At 40.5% G+C, this 21,980-nt stretch overlaps 1 protein-coding gene across 3 annotated transcripts in view; it reads left to right on the forward strand.

Moving 5' to 3' along the window:
* Positions 1-15,933, forward strand: part of LOC129700262 (tumor necrosis factor alpha-induced protein 2-like) — a 35,945-nt gene extending 20,012 nt beyond the window's left edge. For all 3 annotated transcript variants that reach the window (XM_055640585.1, XM_055640586.1, XM_055640584.1), the window contains exons 7-13: positions 3,706-3,806; positions 6,248-6,346; positions 7,210-7,336; positions 7,673-7,795; positions 9,682-9,837; positions 14,016-14,137; positions 15,533-15,933. In XM_055640585.1, the coding sequence (XP_055496560.1) occupies positions 3,706-3,806; positions 6,248-6,346; positions 7,210-7,336; positions 7,673-7,795; positions 9,682-9,837; positions 14,016-14,137; positions 15,533-15,689 (885 nt within the window). In that variant the 3' untranslated portion in view covers positions 15,690-15,933. The remainder of the gene's footprint in view (positions 1-3,705; positions 3,807-6,247; positions 6,347-7,209; positions 7,337-7,672; positions 7,796-9,681; positions 9,838-14,015; positions 14,138-15,532) is intronic.
* Positions 15,934-21,980: the final 6,047 nt, after the last annotated feature.

Below are 21,980 nucleotides of genomic sequence, written 5' to 3' on the forward strand. Positions count from 1 at the left end.
AGAGACGGTTCACCAGACTGATTCCTGGGATGTCAGGACTGTCTTATGAAGAAAGACTGGATAGACTTGGTTTATACTCTCTAGAATTTAGGAGATTGAGGGGGGATCTTATAGAAACTTACAAAATTCTTAAGGGGTTGGCAGGCTAGATGCAGGAAGATTGTTCCCGATGCTGGGGAAGTCCAGGACAAGGGGTCACAGCTTAAGGATAAGGGGGAAATCCTTTAAAACCGAGATGAGAAGAATTTTTTTCACACAGAGAGTGGTGAATCTCTGGAACTCTCTGCCACAGAGGGTGGTTGAGGCCAGTTCATTGGCTATATTTAAGAGGGAGTTAGATGTGGCCCTTGTGGCTAAGGGGATCAGGGGGTATGGAGAGAAGGCAGGTACGGGATACTGAGTTGGATGATCAGCCATGATCATATTGAATGGCGGTGCAGGCTCGAAGGGCCGAATGGCCTACTCCTGCAACTAATTTCTATGTTTCTATGTTCTATGTTTCCAGTATACAAGCCCAGCTGCTCCATTCTCTCAACATATGACAATCCCGCCATCCCGGGAATTAACCTTGTGAACCTACGCTGCACTCCCTCAATAGCAAGATTGTCCTTCCTCAAATTAGGGGACCAAAACTGCACACAATACTCCAGGTGTAGTCTCACTAGGGCCCTGTACAACTGCAGAAGGACCTCTTTGCTCCTATACTCAACTCCTCTTGTTATGAAGGCCAACATGCCATTCGCTTTCTTCACTGCCTGCCGTACCTGAACGCTTACTTTAATTGACTGATGAACAAGGAACCCCAGATCCCGTTGTACCTCCCATTTTCCCAACTTGACACCATTTAGATAATGACCAGCCTTCCTGTTTTTGCTACCAAAGTGAATAACCTCACATTTATCCACATTAAACTGCATCTGCCATGCATCTGCTCACTCACCCAACCTGTCCAAGTCACCCTGCATTCTCATAGCATCCTCCTCACAGTTCACACTGCCACCCAGATTTGGGTCATCTGCAAATCTGCTAATGTTACTTTGAATCCCTTCATCTAAATAATTGATGTATATTGTAAATAGCTGTGGTCCCAGCACCGAGCCTTGCGGTACCCCACTAGTCACTGCCTGCCATTCTGAAAGGGACCCGTTAATCCTTACTCTTTGTTTCCTGTCTGCCAACCAATTTTCTATCCATGTCAGCACTCCACCCCCAATACCATGTGCCCTAATTTTGCCCACTAATTTCCCATGTGGGACCTTATCAAATGCTCTCTGAAAGACCACGTACACAACATCCACTGGCTCTCCCTTGTCCATTTTCCTAGTTACATCCTCAAAAAATTCCAGAAGATTCGTCAAGCATGATTTCCTCTTCGTATATCCATGCTGACTCAGACCGATCCTGTTACTGCTATCCAAATATGCTGCTATTTCATCTTTTATAATTGACTCCAGCATCTTCCCCACAACCGATGTCAGGCTAACTGGTCTATAATTCCCTGTTTTCTCTCTCCTGCCTTTCTTAAAAAGTGGGATAACATTAGCTACCCTCCAACCCACAGGAACTGATCCTGAGTCTATAGAACATTGGAAAATTATCACCAATGCATCCATGATTTCTAGAGCCACTTCCTTAAGTGCCCGGGGATGCAGACCATCAGGCCCTGGTGATTTATCAGCCTTCAGTCCCATCAGTCTACCCAACACCATTTCCTGCCCGATGTGAATTTCCTTCAGTTCCTCTGTCACCCCCCAGTACCTCTGGCCACTAGTACATCAGGAAGATTGTTTGTGTCCTCCTTAGTGAAGACGGATCCAAAGTACTTGTTCAACTCATCTGCCATTTCCTTGTTCCCCTTAATAAATTCACCTGTTTCAGTCTTCAAGGGTCCAACTTTGGTCTTAACTAATTTTTTCCTCTTCACATACCTAAAGAAGCTTTTACTATCCTCCTTTATATTCTTGGCTAGCTTACCTTCGTACTTCATCTTTTCTCCCTGAATTGCCTTTTTAGTTACCTTCTGTTGATCTTCAAACATTACCCAATCCTCTTGCTTCCCGCTCATCTTTGCTATGTTGTACTTCTTCTCTTTTATTTTTATACTGTCCCTGACTTCTGACCGGGGTGCCCAGTTCACATCCGAACTGTGGTCCGCAATGTCCCGCGTGCCGAGGACGCAGCTCCACCATTCAACAGCGTACAATCCCCAGTCGAATGGGTTGATGGAGCGGTTCCACCACCATCTCCAGGACGCCTTGAAGGCTCGGGTTACGGACCCTGACTGGATGGGCGAGTTGCCGTGGGTCCTGGTGGGAATTCGGACTGCCCCGAAGGAGGATTGTCATCATCCTCGGCGCAGTTGGTTTCTGGCACTCGCCCTTCCCCAGGAATTTATCCCGGCCACTGATGGGTCCCGGGAGCCGTTGTCATCTGTGTAGGTGCGCTTGCGGGAGAGGGCCAGTGCCCTGGCTCCCGTCCCGACATCTCGTCGTGAGGTGACTCCATTCCATGTGCCCCCGGCGCTCGCTGACAGTCCTTACGTGACGACATATCGGGACGACAGATGGCTCAATGGGCTAAGTGTTCGGCTGGCGACCGGAAGGTAGCCGGTTCGAATCCCGCTTGGAGTGCATACTGTTATTGTGTCCTTTGGCAAGACACTTCACCCACCTTTGCCTGTGTGTGAATGTGTGTGCGTGATTGGTGGTGGTCGGAGGGGCCGTAGGCGCAGATTAGCATCCACGCTTCCGTCAGTCTGCCCCAGGGCAGCTGTGGCTACAGAAGTAGCTCACCAAAACCGAGTGTGACTGAGGAGTGAATGAATAATGCGATGTAAAGTGCCTTGAGTATCTAGAAAGGCGCTATATAAATCCCATCCATTATTATTATTATTACGTCTTTCTGTGCTGCAACGCTCACAGCTCGCCCTTGCAGCGCCCATATGAGGATCCATTTCTGGTGCTTCTGCACGGGCCCATGACTTTTGTTTTGTTTTGGTGGCTGGCAAGAAACTGTCTGTGGCTCGACTGAAGCCGGCCCATTTGGGCCTCAGCGAGCCAGTACAGGTGGCTCAACCTTGCTGTCGGGGGCGTCCGCTGTCCCGGGTTCCCCCGGATTCTTCCAAACTGGACGGGTCCCCTGTGCATGGGGACGTATTTACGAGGTCTGGCCGCCTCGTTCGGCTTCACATCCATTTCGGTGCCTCTGGTTCTGGGGGGTGGGTCATGTGGCGGCACCTGGTGGTGAGCCATGCGCAGTGCGAACCCTCGGCTCTGGAGGGAGGAGTAAAGTGTCACGATGACGGGAGGTGCAGGTCACGGAGCTCCCCGGGGAGTATATAAGGTCAGGCAACGCGTGTGCCCCGGGATAGGATTAAGGAGCTGTACTAATGAAGAATAAACATCGATTGCTTGCACAAACCTTGCGTCCTACGTTATTCCTGGCTGGACATCTGCATGTCCCCGCCACACTACAAAGATAAAAATTGTTGCAATGGTAGACATTACTTTCTATACACTATTTTTCCTGCTGTTTATTTACTCCCAGTGTGTACTGCCCGCACCGTCTTAAGACAAGGAATGACTATTGTCTTTACATGCTGAGATATTTTTAGCATATTGATCCATGGATTCCAAATAAATAAGGTAATTACTACCCTTTACCCACTAATAATTGAGTATGTTTTTCTTATTTTGTGTTTTTCAGATAATTGAGGGGGCTTTCCAGGACACCAGAACTCTTACTAATGAAATGTCAGACAGAGCACTAGACATCATGCTACAGGAAGCACATTCCTTCCTAGAATGGTAAAGCAGTACAGTAATATAGATTACACCAAAATTCTTCTCATATTTAACTCATGACTTCAAAACTACCGAGGTTTATTGAGAATAATAAAAATCAAGAGACATTTTACATTTCCTGATCTCTGAGCAACGTATTTGAACATGGGTTTTTTTCAATCTTATATAATTGTATTGCAGACCTTATGTACATTTGAAACTAACAAAAAAATAGGTCTCTTCAAAATGAGATGCATAGTTTTTAGATTGGTATAAGAAGGTATCCTTAGTACTAGTCGTGATTTCTTGATCAGTAATGGGTGTCAGGGATAATGGGAAGAAGATGGAGGATGGGCCGAATGGCCTAATTCTGTTCCTATAAGTTTTGAACATATTTTTCTAAATGGTTGGAGAAAAAAGTCTAAGGCTCAAATTTACCAGCATAAATAAGAATACTAACATAGAAACATAGAAAATAAGTGCAGGAGTAGGCCATTCGGCCCTTCGAGCCTGCACTGCCTGCCATTCAATATGATCATGGCTGATCATCCAACTCAGTATCCTGTACCTGCCTTCTCTCCATACCCCCTGATCCCTTTAGCCACAAGGGCCACATCTAACTCCCTCTTAAATATAGCCAATGAACTGGCCTCAACTGCACTCTGTGGCAGAGAATTCCAGAGATTCACCACTCTCACAACATAATCCAGTGTTGTTGGTATCACTGATCACAAAGGTCCTTAAATGGACAAGCAGTAGCTGCTCTAGAATCACCTGGGATCAGCCAGAGCCAAGCAAGAGCGCAACAGTGAGAAGCAGGATCTAAACGTGCCACATCTAACTTTGATTTATTGATTGTCCAGGAGGAGGCCCAAAAGGACTTTCACCCTGTCGGCCTCAATCTTTATCAGGTAGACTACAATGAGGAGCTGAGCAGTGTGCAGCCCGGAATAATAAAAGAGGGGTTACAATCTTCCATACTCATTGGAAATTTGGAACATGGAGTAATCCTGATTGTGAAAGTTATAGGCGAGATTGAATCCATGAACTAATTAAAAAAAATAATTTGACTGAATTGATTCAGATCAGATTCAGATTCGAATCAATTCAGTCAAATTTTTTTTTTTTTGTTCATATCATGCTATCATAACACAAATTTGTAATGAAATAAAATGAAAGCATTTTATGGGATGCATATTTGTCATGTGCTCGAACTTAGAAGTCTTTATTTAGTATAATTGAAAAAAGAGCTCTCCTGCCTAATTTAATCCAACTACAGGTATGTGTTCTGATGAGAGGCAGTTGAAATATGAGCCTTTTTTCCAGCTGCTTCTAATTGAAAACAAATGCGGTTTAGGGAAATATGTACTGGCAAAGATAATGTTTATTTTACTGGAAAGCTGTAATATTTTGAAAATGATGCCAAGTCATGCCACGTTCCCATTCAGAATATTACATCATGTTAAATGAGAATTGCCGCTGGAATGCCTTGAGATTGTAGTTCAACAAGAAGAAAAAATATATATATATTTGTGTAAAAAGATGCATGCAAAATTATAAACTGTCAAGAATTAATTTTAAACTGGTTTGCAAGAACCTCTTCCCATCTACTGGAGTTTAGTCCATCATTCTTTGACATTAAACCTCAAGGTTCATTGACTTTATTGACTAATAGACTAATCTACACTAAGATGATTTTATGACTCTAAAATAAAGTTATAAAATGAATCTCTGCTGATCTAAGATGTAGCAATTTTTTTTTAAAACATACCCAGAAAGGAAGGGGACACACTTAACAGTACAAAAAATGGATACCCCAGTCAGCGGAATGATTACTGGATTGGTATGTTTGTCATAAGAGGAAATGAAGCAGTTTGGCCTGAATTGTTTTGCATTTAGAAGAGTGACAGAAAGCACCACCCTATATTTCCACCGCCCGATATTTAAAAATGTTTTTAGTTTTGCATTAGTTTTATACAGAATGGAAATAATCATTTAGATCCACTGAGCCCATGCCAACCATCGATCACCTGTTCACACTACTTCTGTTATCCCACTTTCTCACCCACTCCCTACACACTGCAGGCAATATAAACAGGCCAGTTAATCTACAAATCTTCACTTTCGTAGGATGTGGGAGGAAACCGTAACATCCAAAGGAAACCCAAGCGGTCAAAGGGGGAACATGCAAATTCCGCACAGACAGCACCCGAGGTCAGGATCAAACCTGGATCTCTGGATTAAATCTTTTTAATATTTTAACATTTAATCACCCTTTAAATTTCTACTCTAAATGAACTTAATAAAACAGAGAAATCCAGTAACTAACCTTAATGAGTTAGGATTAAATCAAAAAACGCTATTGTTTGAGTATTGTGTGGTGATATACAGTAAATGTGTTTATATTTCAGTGATTCGTTTTTGTGATGTGCTTAATAAGAAATGAATTGCAAAATGTTTTTCAGCTTCCAGCGATCAGCAGAGAATTTTGAAAAATCCAATTTCAACAATGCAAATTTCATTTCCATTACAATTTTAATCGCCAACTGTTGTGAAGTTATCAGGTAAGTTGTTAAGCAGAGCAACATGATGTCATCCATATAAAAGGCATGACTGTAAATCTTTTGTTCATTGATTGATCTGTGGACAAATAAAGTACAAGAATCATTGAGTCATAGAGCTATGCAACACAGAAACAGACACTTCAGCCAAACTCATCCATTCTGACAAAGTTGCCTGGCTGTGCAAGTGCTAGTTAAATTATACCACGCTCTGTGACCCCACTCAAGAGGTAGAACTAACATAATGTAGAAATCAGCTTTCATTGAAATCATTATTACAGTGAAAGTGGAAAGAGAATCCTTAATTTTATAGAACTAAACCCAACATCCCAATAACACATGAAATATATCCAATGCTAAAATGTAATTTATTATTTTTCCCCTTCTTCCCCGTGGATTAATAGTATTCCATGGAGGAATGTCCTACATATGATTTGTTATCATGTTCTCCCCTCTCCCCAACCTAGCCAAAGTCTTGCCATAGGGCGAAAAGCAGTAATGTAGCTAGCTCAAATTTCACAGCTGATTTTGTAGAAGGCATATTTGAGAAGTGACAGGGACTGACATCTTGACTACATTCCATTTTGGGAGAATTTGGGCCTTTTTAATTCAAAATTAGAGCAAAATCAATTTCTGTTGGCAGCTGTCCGAGATTTAAAGTATACTATTAATTCTTGGGGTTAAAATAATGAAAATTAATAAAGATACACGATGATACATGGTGGATGGGTAATATGACAATTTTCTCCTTTATACATTATTATCCAAAAATAAAATGATCTACAATATGGTTACCTTGGTAAATGTCTCAAAGCACCGTTATATTTACATCTAACAGAATTATTGTTTTTAATGTTTTTTTTCAGGAATTACATTGATACAAATGAGAAAATCACTAATGTAGAGATAAAGGAGAAAGTTCTATCAATTTTGAATGAAATGCAAAAGAAGAGAAAAGACATTTTGCTAAAGACCTTGTTTTGTAACTTAAAGGTATGTTGAAGACCCAGTCAGACAGATATCTCATTAAAAAAAGGCTTTTGCAGAACTGTAGCAGTAACCTGTTTCTTACCATATTTCAAAATGTTGAGTAAGATTTTTCATTTTCTTTGGTGCATGATGCATAAATACTTAACATCAATGAGGTCAATCGCTGACATATTCTTTTAAAACAACTATTTAATGCACTGTTTTTGAAAATAGCAAAAAAAAGCATTCGATTTAGTTAAACGTGGTTTTTAGTTTTCCTCAGCGTTGAATTTTGTTAGAAGTAGATACTTGCACTGAAATAATTTTTGTCATCACTAAGTCCTTTATGTTATTTCGTAGCCTCACTGTAAAAAGCTGGTGACAGAAAAATGGTTCGAGTCCTCAGATCCTATCGACAAAATATTTGAATTATTGGAGGAGCATCTTACAAGATTATTGAAATTAAAAGCACCACTGTATCAGGTATGGAACAAACAATCTAACCAGTGATATGACATATTGCGATAACCAGGGTTATCAAATCTACGTAAAGATGTGTGGCACAGTGGCACAGTGACACAGCTGGTAGAGTTGCTGCCTCGCGGCATCAGAGACCCGGGTTCGATCCTGACCTTGGGTGTTGTCTGTGTGTAATTTGCATGTTCCTCCTGTGACCGAGTGGGTTTCCTCACAAATCTCAAAGACGTGTGTGTCTGTAGATTAATTTGCCTCAGTAATTTGCCCCTTATGTGTAGGGAGTAGATGAGAAAGTGGGATAACTTAGATATAATGTACATGGCTGATCAATGGTTGGTGTGGGCTCAGTGAGCTGAACGGACTGTTTCAAGAATCCAGAGAGTTTTATTGTCATGTGTCCCAGATAGGACAATGAAATTCTTACTTGCTGCAGCACAACAGAATATGTAAACATAATACAAAACGGAAAATAAAAAGTTCAGTGTGTCTATAGACCATAGACCATATATACACAATAAATAAACAGATGTAGTGCAATAATAATAATAATAATAATAATAATAATAATAGACTGTTAGTGTTCAGAGCTTATTTGATGTTGTGTTTAATAGCCTTATGGCTGTGGAGAAGAAGCTGTACCAGAACCTGGATGTTACAGGCTCCTATACCTTCTTCCCGATGGCAATGGTGAGATAGCAGTGTGTGGCCAGGATGGTGTGGGTCTTTGATGATGGCAGCCTTTTTGAGGCAGCGACTGCGATAGATCCCTTCGATGGTGGGGAGGTCAGAGTCGGTGATGGACTGGGCAGTGGTCACAACTTTCTGCAGTCTTTTCCGCTCCTGGACGTTCAAGTTGCCGAACCAGGCCACGATGCAACCAGTCAGAATGCTCTTTACTGTGCACCTGTAGAAGTTCGAGAGAGTCCTCCTTGACATACCGACTCTCCGTAATCTTCTCAGGAAGTAGAGGCGCTGGTGTGCCTTCTTTATAATTGCATCAGTGTGCTGGGACCAGGAAAGATCTTGGGAAATATGCACACCCAGGAATTTGAAGTTTTTGAAGTTGTGTCTCACCGAACTAAACCAACCTCTCCTTCAGGTTTTTGCAATCAGCCTACAACAGAATGCTGCAGTGCTACCAAAAAGGTCAACATATAAATAGCTCATTTGGTTTGGCACTGATCTCCAGTAGTCCAAGAATAGTTTCAGGCTTTCTTAACTAGCTTCATCTAGCACGGCAATGTTCTTCACTAAATCTCTGAAAGAGGAGAGGAGTTGAGGACAGCATATATTAGCCACCATCGTATTGAATGGCGGGGAAGACTTGATGTTGACCCATTCTGCTCCGATTTCCTTGTGTCCTTGGAATACTTCCTTAATTTAGGGAAGTAACAACATAATACTTATAATGATTCCTGACTCATGACTTGCTGAAGTCATCCATGTATGGGTTTTGAGTGAGGACAGAAACGAGTTTTGCTTCCATATTCAAAATTATTGCCAAAGTGCAGATGTAGAAATAAGGAACTGCAGATGCAGACTGGTTTATAAAAGAAGGCACAAAGTGCTGGATTAATGTAGCGGGTCAGGCAACATCCACGGAGAACATAGGAAGGTTTCGACCCAAAACATCACCAATTCATGCTCTCCCAGGATGTTGCCTGACTCGCTGAGTTATTCCAGCACTTTGTGTCTTTTTTTAATCAAAGTACAGACATTAATACTAAAAAGCCTGTAAAATATACTAGCGCTCATATTTTCAAAAGTGGCCTGAGAACTGAAGTAGTAGCACTAAACAAAAACTGGAAGTAAACCATGTCTTATATGTTTTTTTTGTTTTAGACTGGTATCCACAACTTACTCTAATTTTATGTTTGCTTTATTTTAAATAGGATCTATTGAGGGACATCCATAAGCAGCTCATTACAGAATACATAATAAGAATTATGAAGAAAAGGCTATATTGCAAAACAGAAAATAAGCAGAAAAGTGTGGCAGACCAAATAGAGAATGAAGCTGTCCAGTTACAGAAACTCTTTACTTGTTATGTAAGTAAACTAGATATTTGCTATTATTAATTTTAGTATGATAAAGTAAGTGATGGAAATTAGCTAATGTAGTGTATTTTTTTGTCCTTATCAATTATCTCTGAATTGTCCATTGTGCTAAGAGTATGATGTGTCAATCAGACACACAGAGAACTGCTAAAATAGGGGCATTTTGTTATTTGCACCTTCTCCAACTATTTTGCACATGTGCGCATTTATTCGGAAGACTGGCAGTCCCGTTGTAAGGATTCCATTGCTGAGAAATGTCCATAAGCCGATTTATCCGTAAGTCAGAAACGTCTAGAGGAACTATTCTAACATCTTGTTTTATAGTATAACCCAGGTGATATTGCTCTACATACATTCAATATAATTCTATCAGTTCATTGAATTGTTACCCTATTAATACTCATAATGTAACTAATATGTTGTATTCTGTCATTAATGAATACAGTGTAACATTTTAACATTCTCTTTTTTACGGATATTTCAACCATCACTCCGACATCCCATTTCTGAAAGTCAAATTTGCTAGGTAATGCTAAAATACAAATTCTATCACTACACAGCATGAGTAGTAATTATATTTCTGTTGCTTAGTTTAGTTTAGTTTATCGCCACATGTACCAAAGTACAGTGAAAATCTTTTTGTTGCGCGCTATCCAGTCAGCGGAAAGATTATGCATGTTTACATTCAAGTCATCCACTGTGTACAGATATGGGATAAAGGGAATAATGTTTAGTGCAAGGTAAAGTCCAATTCAAGATAGCCTGAGGGTCTCTAAAGAGGTAGATGTAAGTTTAGGACTGCTCTCTTGTTGTTGATAGGATGGTTCAGTTGCCTGATGACAGCTGGGAACAAACTATTCTCTTGCCTGATGGGATGGGGGAGAAGTGGGAGGTCCGGGGTGAAACTCGTCCTAAATTATGCTGGCGGCTGCCGAGGCTGCGTGAAGTGTAGATGGAGATGGAGTAAATGGAAGAGAGTTTGGTTTGTGTGACGGTCTGGGCTGTGTCCACAATTCTATGCAATTTCTTGCGCTGATAGATGGAGCTGTTCCCAAACAGTGCTGTGATAAAATGCGTTCTACAGCGCATCAGTAGAAGTTGGTGAGAATTGTTGGGGACATCTCTCGCCAATTTCTACAGATGCGCCGTTCAGTTATCCTTCAAGATATTTCCTTACTAAGCTCAATTGTGTTCCAACTCTTATATGCCTTAGTAACCCATTATGTATATTTTCTGATTTAGCAAGAAGTTTGCCATATCAATATCTCATTGTTAAATTTGAGCATCCTTACTTTTCCAGTTTCTTCAGTACTTCATCTCTCATTCATCTCTGCTGCACCATTTGCTGCTGGATGATATGGTGAAGTATTAGTGTATTAATAGATCTCATTCTGTAAAACTTTCAGGGGAATGAAAGCAAATGAGGACTATCATTCTAGACTAACTCCCCTGATGAAGCATGACATGCAAAAATAGATCCCAGATTTTTAGTGTTTTGCGATTTCATGGCACATGCTCAAAAAAGGAAGAATATGTAAGGTTTACAAAGATGAATTTGGGCTCTTGAGAAATATAAAGGAAGCAAGATAAAACTTAAACAGGGAATCATGAGGACTAAAACGGCATACATTTCATTGGTGATTAGGATTTTAAAAAATCCCAAGGCATTTTATAATACCTTGGCATTATCCCAGAGAAAATTCCTAGGCATTAAAAACAAGAAGGTTACTTGGGATAGAGTGGAACCACTTATAGACAAGGGAGGGAATTAATGCCTGGAGCAAGAGGAAATCGGCGAGGCATTAAACAAGTACTTCACATCAGTATTCATCCAGGAGGACATGGAAGATAGCAAGATTAGAAAGGGTATGCTGAATTCTGGGGCATAATGATATTAAGGAGGAGGTGTTGAAGAGCATTGTGGTGGATAAGTCCCCAGAGCCTGATGGGATCTATCCCAGGTTATTGAGGCAAGGGAGGACATTTACGGGGCCTTGAAAAAATATCTTTGTATCCTCGTTAGCCACAGGCAAGGACACGAAGGACTGAAGAGTAGCCACTGTTTTTCCTCTTTTTAAGAAGGGCAGTAGTGGCAACCCAAGAAGTTAAAGGCCATTGAGCAATATAGTGCTAAGGAAATTAATGGAGATTATTCTGAGTGACAGAATCTATTTCATCTGGAAAACTAAGACTTATTAGGGATATTGAGTGTGCCTTCATGCAGGGGAGATCAAGTCTTACACTTTTTATTGGCTTTTGGAGGAGGTGACAAAGATGATGAGGGTAGGGCTGTGGACATTGCATACATGGACTTTAGTAAACCTTTTGACAAGATCTCTCATGGTAGGCAGATGCAGTGACTAGTGGGTGTATCGCAAGGCTCGGTGCTGGGACCGCAGCTATTTACAATATATATTAATGATTTGTATGAAGGGATTAAAAGTAACATTAACAAATTTGCAGATGACACAAAGCTGTGTGGCAGTGTGAACTGTGAGGAGGATGCTATGAGGATGCAGGGTGACTTGGACAGGTTGGGGGAGCGGGCAGATGCATGGCAGATGCAGTTTAATGTGAATAAATGTGAGGTTATCCACTTTGCTGGCAAAAACAGGAAGACAGATTATTATCTAAAAGGTGTCAAGTTGGGAAAAGGGGAAGTACAACGGGATCTGAGCATCCTTGTTCATCAGTCACTGAAAGTGAGCATGCAGGTACAGCAGGCAATGAAGAAAGCAAATGGCATGTTGGCCTTCATAACAAGAGGGGTTGAGTATAGGAGCAAAGAGGTCCTCCTGCAGTTGTACAGGGCCCTAGTGAGACCACACCTGGAGTATTGTGTGCAGTTTTGGTCTCCAAATTTGAGGAAGGACATTCTTGCTATTGAGGGAGAGCAGCGTAGGTTCACGAGGTTAATTCCCGGGATGGCGGGACTGTCATATTTTGATAGATTGGAGTGGCTGGGCTTGTATACCCTGGAATTTAGAAGGATGAGAGGGCATCTTATTGAAACATATAAGATTATTAAGGGTTTGGGCACACTAGAGGCAGGAAACATGTTCCCAATGTTGGGGGAGTCCAGAACTAGGGGCCATAGTTTAAGAATAAGTGGTAAACCATTTAGAACGGAGATGAGGAAAAACTTTTTCACACAGAGAGTTGTGAATCTGTGGAATGCTCTGCCTCAGAGGGCGGTGGAGGCTGGTTCTCTGGATGCTTTCAAGAGAGAGTTTGATAGAGTTCTTAGGGATAGCAGAGTTAAGGGATATGGAGAGAAGGCAGGAACGGGAGGGTACTGATTGTGGATGATCAGCCATGATCACAATGAATGGCGGTGCTGGCTCGAAGGGCCGAATGGCCTACTCCTGCACCTATTGTCTATTGTCTAATAGGGCTCGTGGGATCCATGAAGACGTGGTAGATTAGATTCAAAGTTGGCTTGGCCATAAAAGACAGACTGGGAGTCTGATGTGATATTCTGCAAGAATCAGTGCTGGGACCTCTGTTGTTTCATACATACATACATACATACATACATACATACATAAATACATGCATACATATAAACAGAAAGCCAGAATAGTGGAGGGTTTCTAACGTTCCGCCTTTATTTAATAAGGATGCAGAAAATAATATTTAAATGTAGTTTGGACTCGAGGCAATGTGTTACGGCAGTCTAGAACTTAATTCCTTGGAGCTTAGGAGACTGAGGGGTAATTTTATAATGGTGTATAAAATCACGGGGGGCATGGATAAGGTGAATGCACAGTCCTTTCCCAAGGTAGTGCAATCAAGAACGACAGGGCATAGGTTTGCGAAAGGAGAAAGAATGTATAGGAACCCGAAGAGAAACATTTTTTTACAAAGATGATGATGCCTATATGGACTGAGCTGCCACAAGAAGTTGTTGAGGCTGGTGCAATAACAACATTTAAATATACATTTGGATAGATATATGGATACGAAAGGTATAGAAGGGTATGAGTGAAAACCAGGCACATTGGACTGGTGTAGATGGGCACCTCGGTTTCATGGACGTTGGACCAGGGGGCCTGTAACCTCTCTCTGACGCTCACCAGATAATGCTGATGCCTTTTCCAATCTGCAATCAAAGCTTCACAGTTTTATTTATCTAATGGGTGGATTGTTCTTGATTTTCATTTTTATAGCAGTCTGAAGATACGTTTTTGGAGTCTGCACTTCTTAAAATCGCTGAAATCATCCGGCTTAAAGATATCATAGCTATTACAGTGGAAGTTGCTGCACTCGTCCATGACTTCCCAGATGTTAGGTAAGAACAGTCACTAAATTATAGTCACAACATTTGAAATTGTCAATGCAACTGAAGGTGATTCTTGAAGAGTGAATGGAATCTAATTCGAATAAAGAATTAATTTGGGCTTATTATTTAATTAGCTAAGAGTAAATGTCCATTCAGTAAGTGAATTATTTACAAAAGACCAATTCATGTGATGTGCTTTTTTAGATTTGAGGCAGGTTCCTCATGGGGAGTACCTGATGCAGAGGGAAAAGGTGTGAGTTGGTGCTGGTCTCAGAGTTCATTATACAACCCCAGGGAAGATTATAAATTGAAAGTATCTTACATTTATTTTTGTTACAGACATCACAGTTGATTGTGTGATTTAATGAATAACATAGTCATAGAGTTATACAGCATGGAAACAGGCCCTTCCGCCCAACTTGCTCATGCCGACCAAGATGCCCCAACCACACTAGTCTCACCTGCCTGTGTTTAGCCCATATCCCTCTAAACCTTTCCAATCCATATACCTATCCAAATGTCATAAATGTTGTTATAGTACCTGCCTCAACTACCTCCTCTGGCAGCTCGTTCCATATACCCATCACCCTTTGTGTGAAAAATTGTTCCTATTGAATCTTTCCCCTCTCACCTTAAACCTATGTCCTCTGGTTCTTGATTCCCTTACCCTTGGTAAATGTGCATCTACTCTATCTATTCCCCTCTATAAGATCACCTCTCACCCCTCTATAGGATTGTAGATATTTTTTAAAGAGATTGACAAAGTTGTGTTCATAAGCATGAAACTGTTACGTGAAATTTGAGCTTAAAATTTTCTCAGCAACAGCACATTAGGATATTCCAAGGAAACATATTGAAGTGGACATGGAAAACTAGTTGTAGTGTAGTGTTAGACTTGCCACATATCAATGTCAAAAACATCAAGGAAATCATATTACTATGATGCTCAATACAAGCATAACTTGTCAAAATTCCTTATTTTAAGAACTGAAAATGCTGGAAATATCCATCACATGTGAAGAGAGAAACAATTAAAAATGCCCAATCATAGGTTATTAATCTAAAAGAACTGTTTCTCTGTCTATAGATGCTGGCTGATCTATTGACCTATTTCAGTTTATCTGATTTTATTTCTGCTTTCCAACTGACATTTGTCTTTCAAGATTTCACTATCGTTATGTTTTTCCAAATATTGAATGTTTAAGCTATTAATTCACACCTTCATTAGGCAATCATACGCTGACCTCAATAATCATTCATCATTGTAACTATTAAAATTGATTCACAGAATACTATTTCGGGCTGCACTTACCATTTATGTGATGCTTTTCACTGCACCTCGGTTATTATTACAGTCAAGTTATTGTTAGGATTCACACTAATCTTATGTTCCATTTTCTGCAGCAAACAGCATATTGGAGCCATCTTGTACATTAAAGGGAACGTGAAAAAATCAGACGAGAAACAGATTCTGAACATTCTTAATGAACCCCTGATTGATGCAAATACTTCCAAGGACATTAAACTTTTTAGCACTACTACTGTTCTAAAGACTCTCTGAGAATCATAACTTCATTGAACTGGGACACCAGCATAATCTTTGTATATTTTTGTAGTCTCATCATTTTTAAGGATGTATTTGTAAGGCAATGGTGTTTCAAATGCATATTGTTACCTGTCGTATGTCTGATGTGGCACATTTGAATAATAATCACCACATAAGTTACAGCATTGTGAATTTGTCACGTTCCTCACACCTTATGGCTGAACGTCTTTCAAGAAATAAAGGCATTTTCTTTGGCATATATCGTGGATTTTGTTTTTGAATGTCTGGATGTACTTTACAACTTTTCGACTAAGATGCATTTTTGGACAAGTTATCACTGTGAGCTTGGGAAATGCATGTTAAAAATGGTATGGTTCTGATGTTGGCTCTCAGTAGGTAAATTAATTGGACAACAAGCCTTGGAGCTGGAGGTCATGTTTCAGATGGTAAGTTGCCAACAATGGAAGGAATATGAACATTTATTTGCTGCTATAAACCCTATTCATGAGGGTGAGCAAGGAGTGGCAGATTATATTCTCAGAATTTGTTCTTGAGTTGGGGGAAGAGTAGTCAATTTGATTGAAAACTGGGAGGGAGGCAGGCAAACAAGAAATAATACTAATAATAAGATCAGCAAATACTGGAAACACTCAGATGATCAGGTAGCATTTGTGAAAAGAGAAACAAAGTTAATATTTCGGCTAAAGTCACTTCATCTGAACTAGAGAGTAAATAAGTTAGATTAGTCTCTAAGATGGGCTTCCACATTGAATTGAACGTGAAAGGCACACAATTGAATTTCTTGTAACGAGCTGTTGGTGAGAAAGATATTCCAAAAGCACAATTATGACTCTGCTGAAAGTATAGTACATTGGTATTTCCTATAGCAAAGCTGAAGCTGCAGCTGAATGGAGTGGTTATTTAAGATGTCATTGGGTACTCCATGGTCAAATGCGAAATAATAAACCAGTTTAATAATTCACATTTGGCCTGATCTCGCTCAGACTGCCATTCATGAGATTTAAACAATATGCATTCAAATGTTTGCCTCATTTCACAAGCAGCATTGTTACTGTGACCCCATTGAATGGTGATCGGAATGGCAGCAACAATTGATAGATTCTCTTTGAAGTGGAGTCAGTTTTTGTCGTGTGCAAAACACAGTGCTGCACATGTTTGTGAGTGGGAACTAAAATATCCAAACATACCCAAACATGTGGAACACTAACTGAGAAAAAGTTTATCCCATTCATTTCTAAAAGATGGGAAAATCAATATTTCTCCTTTAGTACGATGCACAGTACAGCAAACTATATCAGAAAAGATATCTTGAACTCAGGGCCATGTTGATGTATATTCTGCCTATTTTAGCACACACAATACCAGTATTAACAGAGAGTTCTGTAATTAAAGCTATTTTTAAGTATTTACTTCACATGTTGTGGCACAGAGAAACATCTAATTATAAGTAAAACAACTAATTTAATGCACATTAACATTCAAAAGGTCTTGCGTAACATTCCTTTGAAGCTAAGCTCTTAAATAACATAATTTACTCATTCTTTTACTAAGCCTTTAACACTAGTTTCTGCTTTATAACCATGAAGCAAAACTTATTTGTTTGCTTTGATGCATCATTCATTTTGAACATTCTTTCAAAAACATGTTTCTGATTTGTTGTAATACTGACCTCAGATTAGTATTTCTTTGCTAACCAACATTGTACTTTCTGTTACTTGATTTAATTTGATAATGGATGCGCCTGAGCAGAACTTAACTCAACAGTTTGGTGTGTGAAGTTATAATTCTTCAAATTATATTCCATGACATTTTCACAGACATTGTGTGGCATATTGTATGACAACAAAGACAGTTACCAAATGCAAAAACAGCAAATGCTGCGCTCAGAAGGTTAGACGGCACACTTGCAGAGAAATGCAGTGAAGGTTTCAGGTCCAGCCTGTTTGGCTGAACTGATTCTGTTTTTATTTCAGATTTCCAGTCTACACAGTGTTTTTTTAATTTTTCATTAATCTATTGCTTCTTAAATGAACCAATCTGTGACTATCGTGGAGAAAGGAATGGATGAGGAATAACTTTTTTTTTAATATAAAAGCAAACGTACTTTCATATCATTCTGAACCAATGTCTGTTTTTTTTAAGCATTGAATAACTTTTTGCACTTTCTGGGGACATATTTTTGTTCAATACTGTAGCAGAAGCTGATTGCTTCTACTAAAATAGTAGTTAAAAGAATATAAAATGAGAATGCTAAGCATTTACAGATATCAATAACAGTATTTTCTAAGCACTATACTGTATTTGAAACATTGCTGTTTGCCATTATAATTAATAGCATACCCGAATTACAAGTCAGCAAATGCGAATAATGAAACTATTGGATCCAATGTCCTGTTATGGTTTTTAAACATTTTCCTGATCTTCAGCTTAGAGAACATTCATGTTCATCGTATAGTAATAGTAACACAAATACTTTGGTTTCGGAATTTACTGCATCAAAAATGTTTGCATAGTTTATAACAAATCTAAAAATGATACAGGCAACATATTGTAAAGTTAGTTACTATGTCAGGCTTGTATACACGAGTATATGCGCCCTAATATTACTTCTACGATGTTATAAATGTATCTGGAAGAAGGTTACAAAAATTTGATTTTGTAATAGCTTTCCCCTCACTTATCTGTAATATCTTGTGGTTGGAAGTAATGATGTTATGATGGTTAGCTCCACCAATGAAAAGTACAAATGCTGGTTGGCATTCTTGTTATTTGAACTTCCCAATGTTATCATCTAGTTTCCAATCAACATGGCACTCTCCACATTAACAGTGTCGGGTTGTCTACATTAGGTTACTAATACTGAATCTTTGGTAATAACATCTATTTATTTATTACTTTTTAAAGAAATTATGCATTGCAGCAAAATGACGGCTGGGTATTATTTTGAGTCACCCAACTTCAGCAATCTTTGGGGGAGACTAAGCGTAGGTTGGGCGATCGTTTCGCCGAACACCTCCGCTCAGTCCGCAATAACCAACCTGACCTCCCGGTGGCTCAACACTTCAACTCCCCCTCCCATTCCCAATCCGACCTCTCTGTCCTGGGTCTCCTCCATTGACAGAGTGAGCAACAGCAGAAATTGGAGGAACAGCACCTCATATTCCGCCTGGGGACCTTGCATCCGGATGGCATTAACATTGAATTCTCCCAAATTTGCTAGCCCTTGCTGTCTCCTCCCCTTCCTTAACCCTCTAGCTGTCTCCTCCCACCCTCCTATCCGCCCGCCCTCGGGCTCCTCCTCCTCCTCCTTTTCCTTCCTTCTCCCCCCTCACCCCCCATCAGTCTGAAGAAGGGTTTCGACCCGAAACGTCGCCTATTTCCTTCGCTCCATAGATGCTGCTGCACCTGCTGAGTTTCTCCAGCAATTTTGTGTACCTTCAGCAATATCTGTTTGATTTTGATGAGATACACTTGGTCAACCAGACAGAACATCAACATTAGGTTTCTTCAATGCCACAATGTGGCAGAATATTATTTTCTATTTTTCCTGAAATGGAGGAAATATATTTCCTGGTGTACAAGTTTTAAAACAAATATGATATTTTTAATCACTTTGGATATTTCTTGAAGTATATTTTTCCATGGGACCTTACATAATAATCTAACGTTTCAGAAATCAATTGTATTACTTGCATTAAAAATCAAAAAACTGCAGATGCCCGGAACATAAAATAAAAACTGAAATGCTGCAGACACTCAGCAGGTCAGGTAGACGGGCCTAATTTCAGACTGGCATTTTATTTAAGCCAATTGAGACTTGAAATACTAAACATTTTAGTAGATCCTTCGAGGTCTAAGGTTCACCCAAAATCAAACCTTGGATTTCTGATGAGTCAAGGGTATCTATTGCACTTCCTTCAAAGTGAAACTAGCTCTGTGCTCCACTGTAAAACATTTCAAAGTTTCATAAGTTCATAAGAAATAGAGCAGAATTAGTCCATCTCCGGCATTCCATCATAGTTGATCTATTTTTCCTTCTCAACCACATTCTCCTGCCCTCCTAGTAACCTTTGATACCCTTATTAATCAAGAAACTATCAATGTCTGCTTTAAAATACCCAATGACTAGGCCTCTACTGCCATCTGTGGCAATGAATACCAAAGATTCACCATCTTCTGGCTAAAAAAAATAAATCCTCCTCATCCCCATTCTAAAGGTACATCCTTTAATTCTGAGGCTGTGCCCGCTGGTCCAAGACCATCCCTCTACTGGCAACATCCTCTGCACATCCACTATATCAAGCCCTTCATTATATCCTGACATGGTAATGAAACTATTCCACAAAAAAAACAGCAACTTCCCAGTATCGAGGCCCTAGCTATTCTCAGTCCATAATATTAGGCAAGCCATGTTTATTCAATACAGACTTCCGAAAAAGATATTCAACATCGATTTCTATCACATTGAGAGATCATCAGGCGGATAGACATATGTGTTGTCTGAAAAAAACATCTCCATATTCTGGAACATCGATCATTCTTATCACATTGACCTGAGATCATCAGGCGGATAGCCATCACCTAACATGCTTGTCTGAAAAAATGTAACATCTCAGCCACCTGATCTCCTGGAATCCGCTAGCACATGATACCAGGGATGTCAAAGCGGATAGGAATTTTCAACTTGTTACTGCGAACCTGGAACAGTCATGCAACAGTGTTGGACACACACACAAAGTATCAGTGGATAGATTGAAGTGGACTGGGAAATTAGGCCATCTGATGCCTAACAAGCTATCAACCGTAGAAATGTCAGAGGTACATCATGTGAAGAGACCTGCCCCATTTCTTGGAATGGTCAGCATTGTTTGTACATCTTACCTTGATCTCGTCTTCCACCATTCTGCTTAACACATAAAGACACTTGCCTGTGTTCATCTATTACTGGCCATGCTTAACACATAAAGACACTTGCCTGTGTTCATCTATTACTGGCCATGCTCTGCCCCCTGCTCATTGCCAGCTCTCACTCCCACTCTCCTGAATCAATCTGAAGGAGGGTCCTTACCCAAAATGTCAACTATCCACATTCTCCAGCGATGCTGCCTGACCCATTGCGTTACATAGATAGATACATAGACAATAGGTGCAGGAGTAGGCCATTCGGCCCTTCGAGCCAGTACCGCCATTCAAAGTGATCATGGCTGATCATCCACAAGCCTTCTCCCCATATCCCTTGATTCCGCTAGCCCCTAGAGCTCCATCTAACTCTCTGTTGAATACATCCAGTGAATCGGCCTCCACTGCCTTCGGAGGCAGAGGATATCACAAATTCAGAACTCTCTGGGTGAAAAGTTGGTTCATCATCTAAGTTCTAAATGGCTTACCCCTTATTCTTAAACTGTCACTCCTGGATCTGGACTCCCCCAACATCAGGAACATGTTTCCTGCATCTAGCGTGTCCAATCCCTTAATATTTTTATATGTTTCTATAAGATTGCCTCTCATCCTTCTAAATTCCATGAATACAAGCCCAGGCGCTCCATTCATTCATCATATGACAGTCCCACCAGGCGCTCCATTCAATAGAAAGAATGTCCTTCCTCAAATTAGGAGCCCAAAACTGCACACGGTACTCCAGGTGTGGTCTCATCAGGGCCCTGTACAACTGCAGATGGACCTTTTGCTCCTGTACTCAACTCCTCTTGTTAGGAAGGCCTGGACGCAAAGAACTCACTCTGGCAGATTCCACTAGACCATGAACCCTCCATGTTGACCACGTTCGGCACATCGTTCGGACGCTACAGATTTTTACGCATGCCGTTTGGAATAAACTCGGTTAGTGAGGTCTCCATGGAGCAGTTATTTGCCGGATACCCATGTGCTATAAATGTAGATGGCATCCTAGTCACCTGACAGAATGTCCAGGACCACAACGTAAACATAAAGCTGGTTCTGGACCGTGCCAGAGCAATCTACCACAAGTTTAACCCCCAAAAATGCAAGTTCTGGATCAACGAAGTGAACTTTGTGGGTCATGTATTCACCAGCACCAGTCTCAAGCCAGACCCCTCGAAAACCATTGCTATCAAAGAGCTGCCAGTGCCCACGAACATGAATGCATTACAATGGTTTCTTGACAAGGTAAACTACTTGGGAAAGTTCATCCCGAACTTCAGTTAACTCTCAGCCCCACTAAGGCAACTAGCTCACAAAGACACAGACTGGTCCTGGCACGAGGGCGCTTGACACTCATGAGCAACAGATGTCCTGCGCTCCAACACT

Source organism: Leucoraja erinacea, chromosome 9, assembly GCF_028641065.1.
Source record: "Leucoraja erinacea ecotype New England chromosome 9, Leri_hhj_1, whole genome shotgun sequence".
Taxonomy (NCBI): Eukaryota; Metazoa; Chordata; class Chondrichthyes; order Rajiformes; family Rajidae; genus Leucoraja; species Leucoraja erinaceus.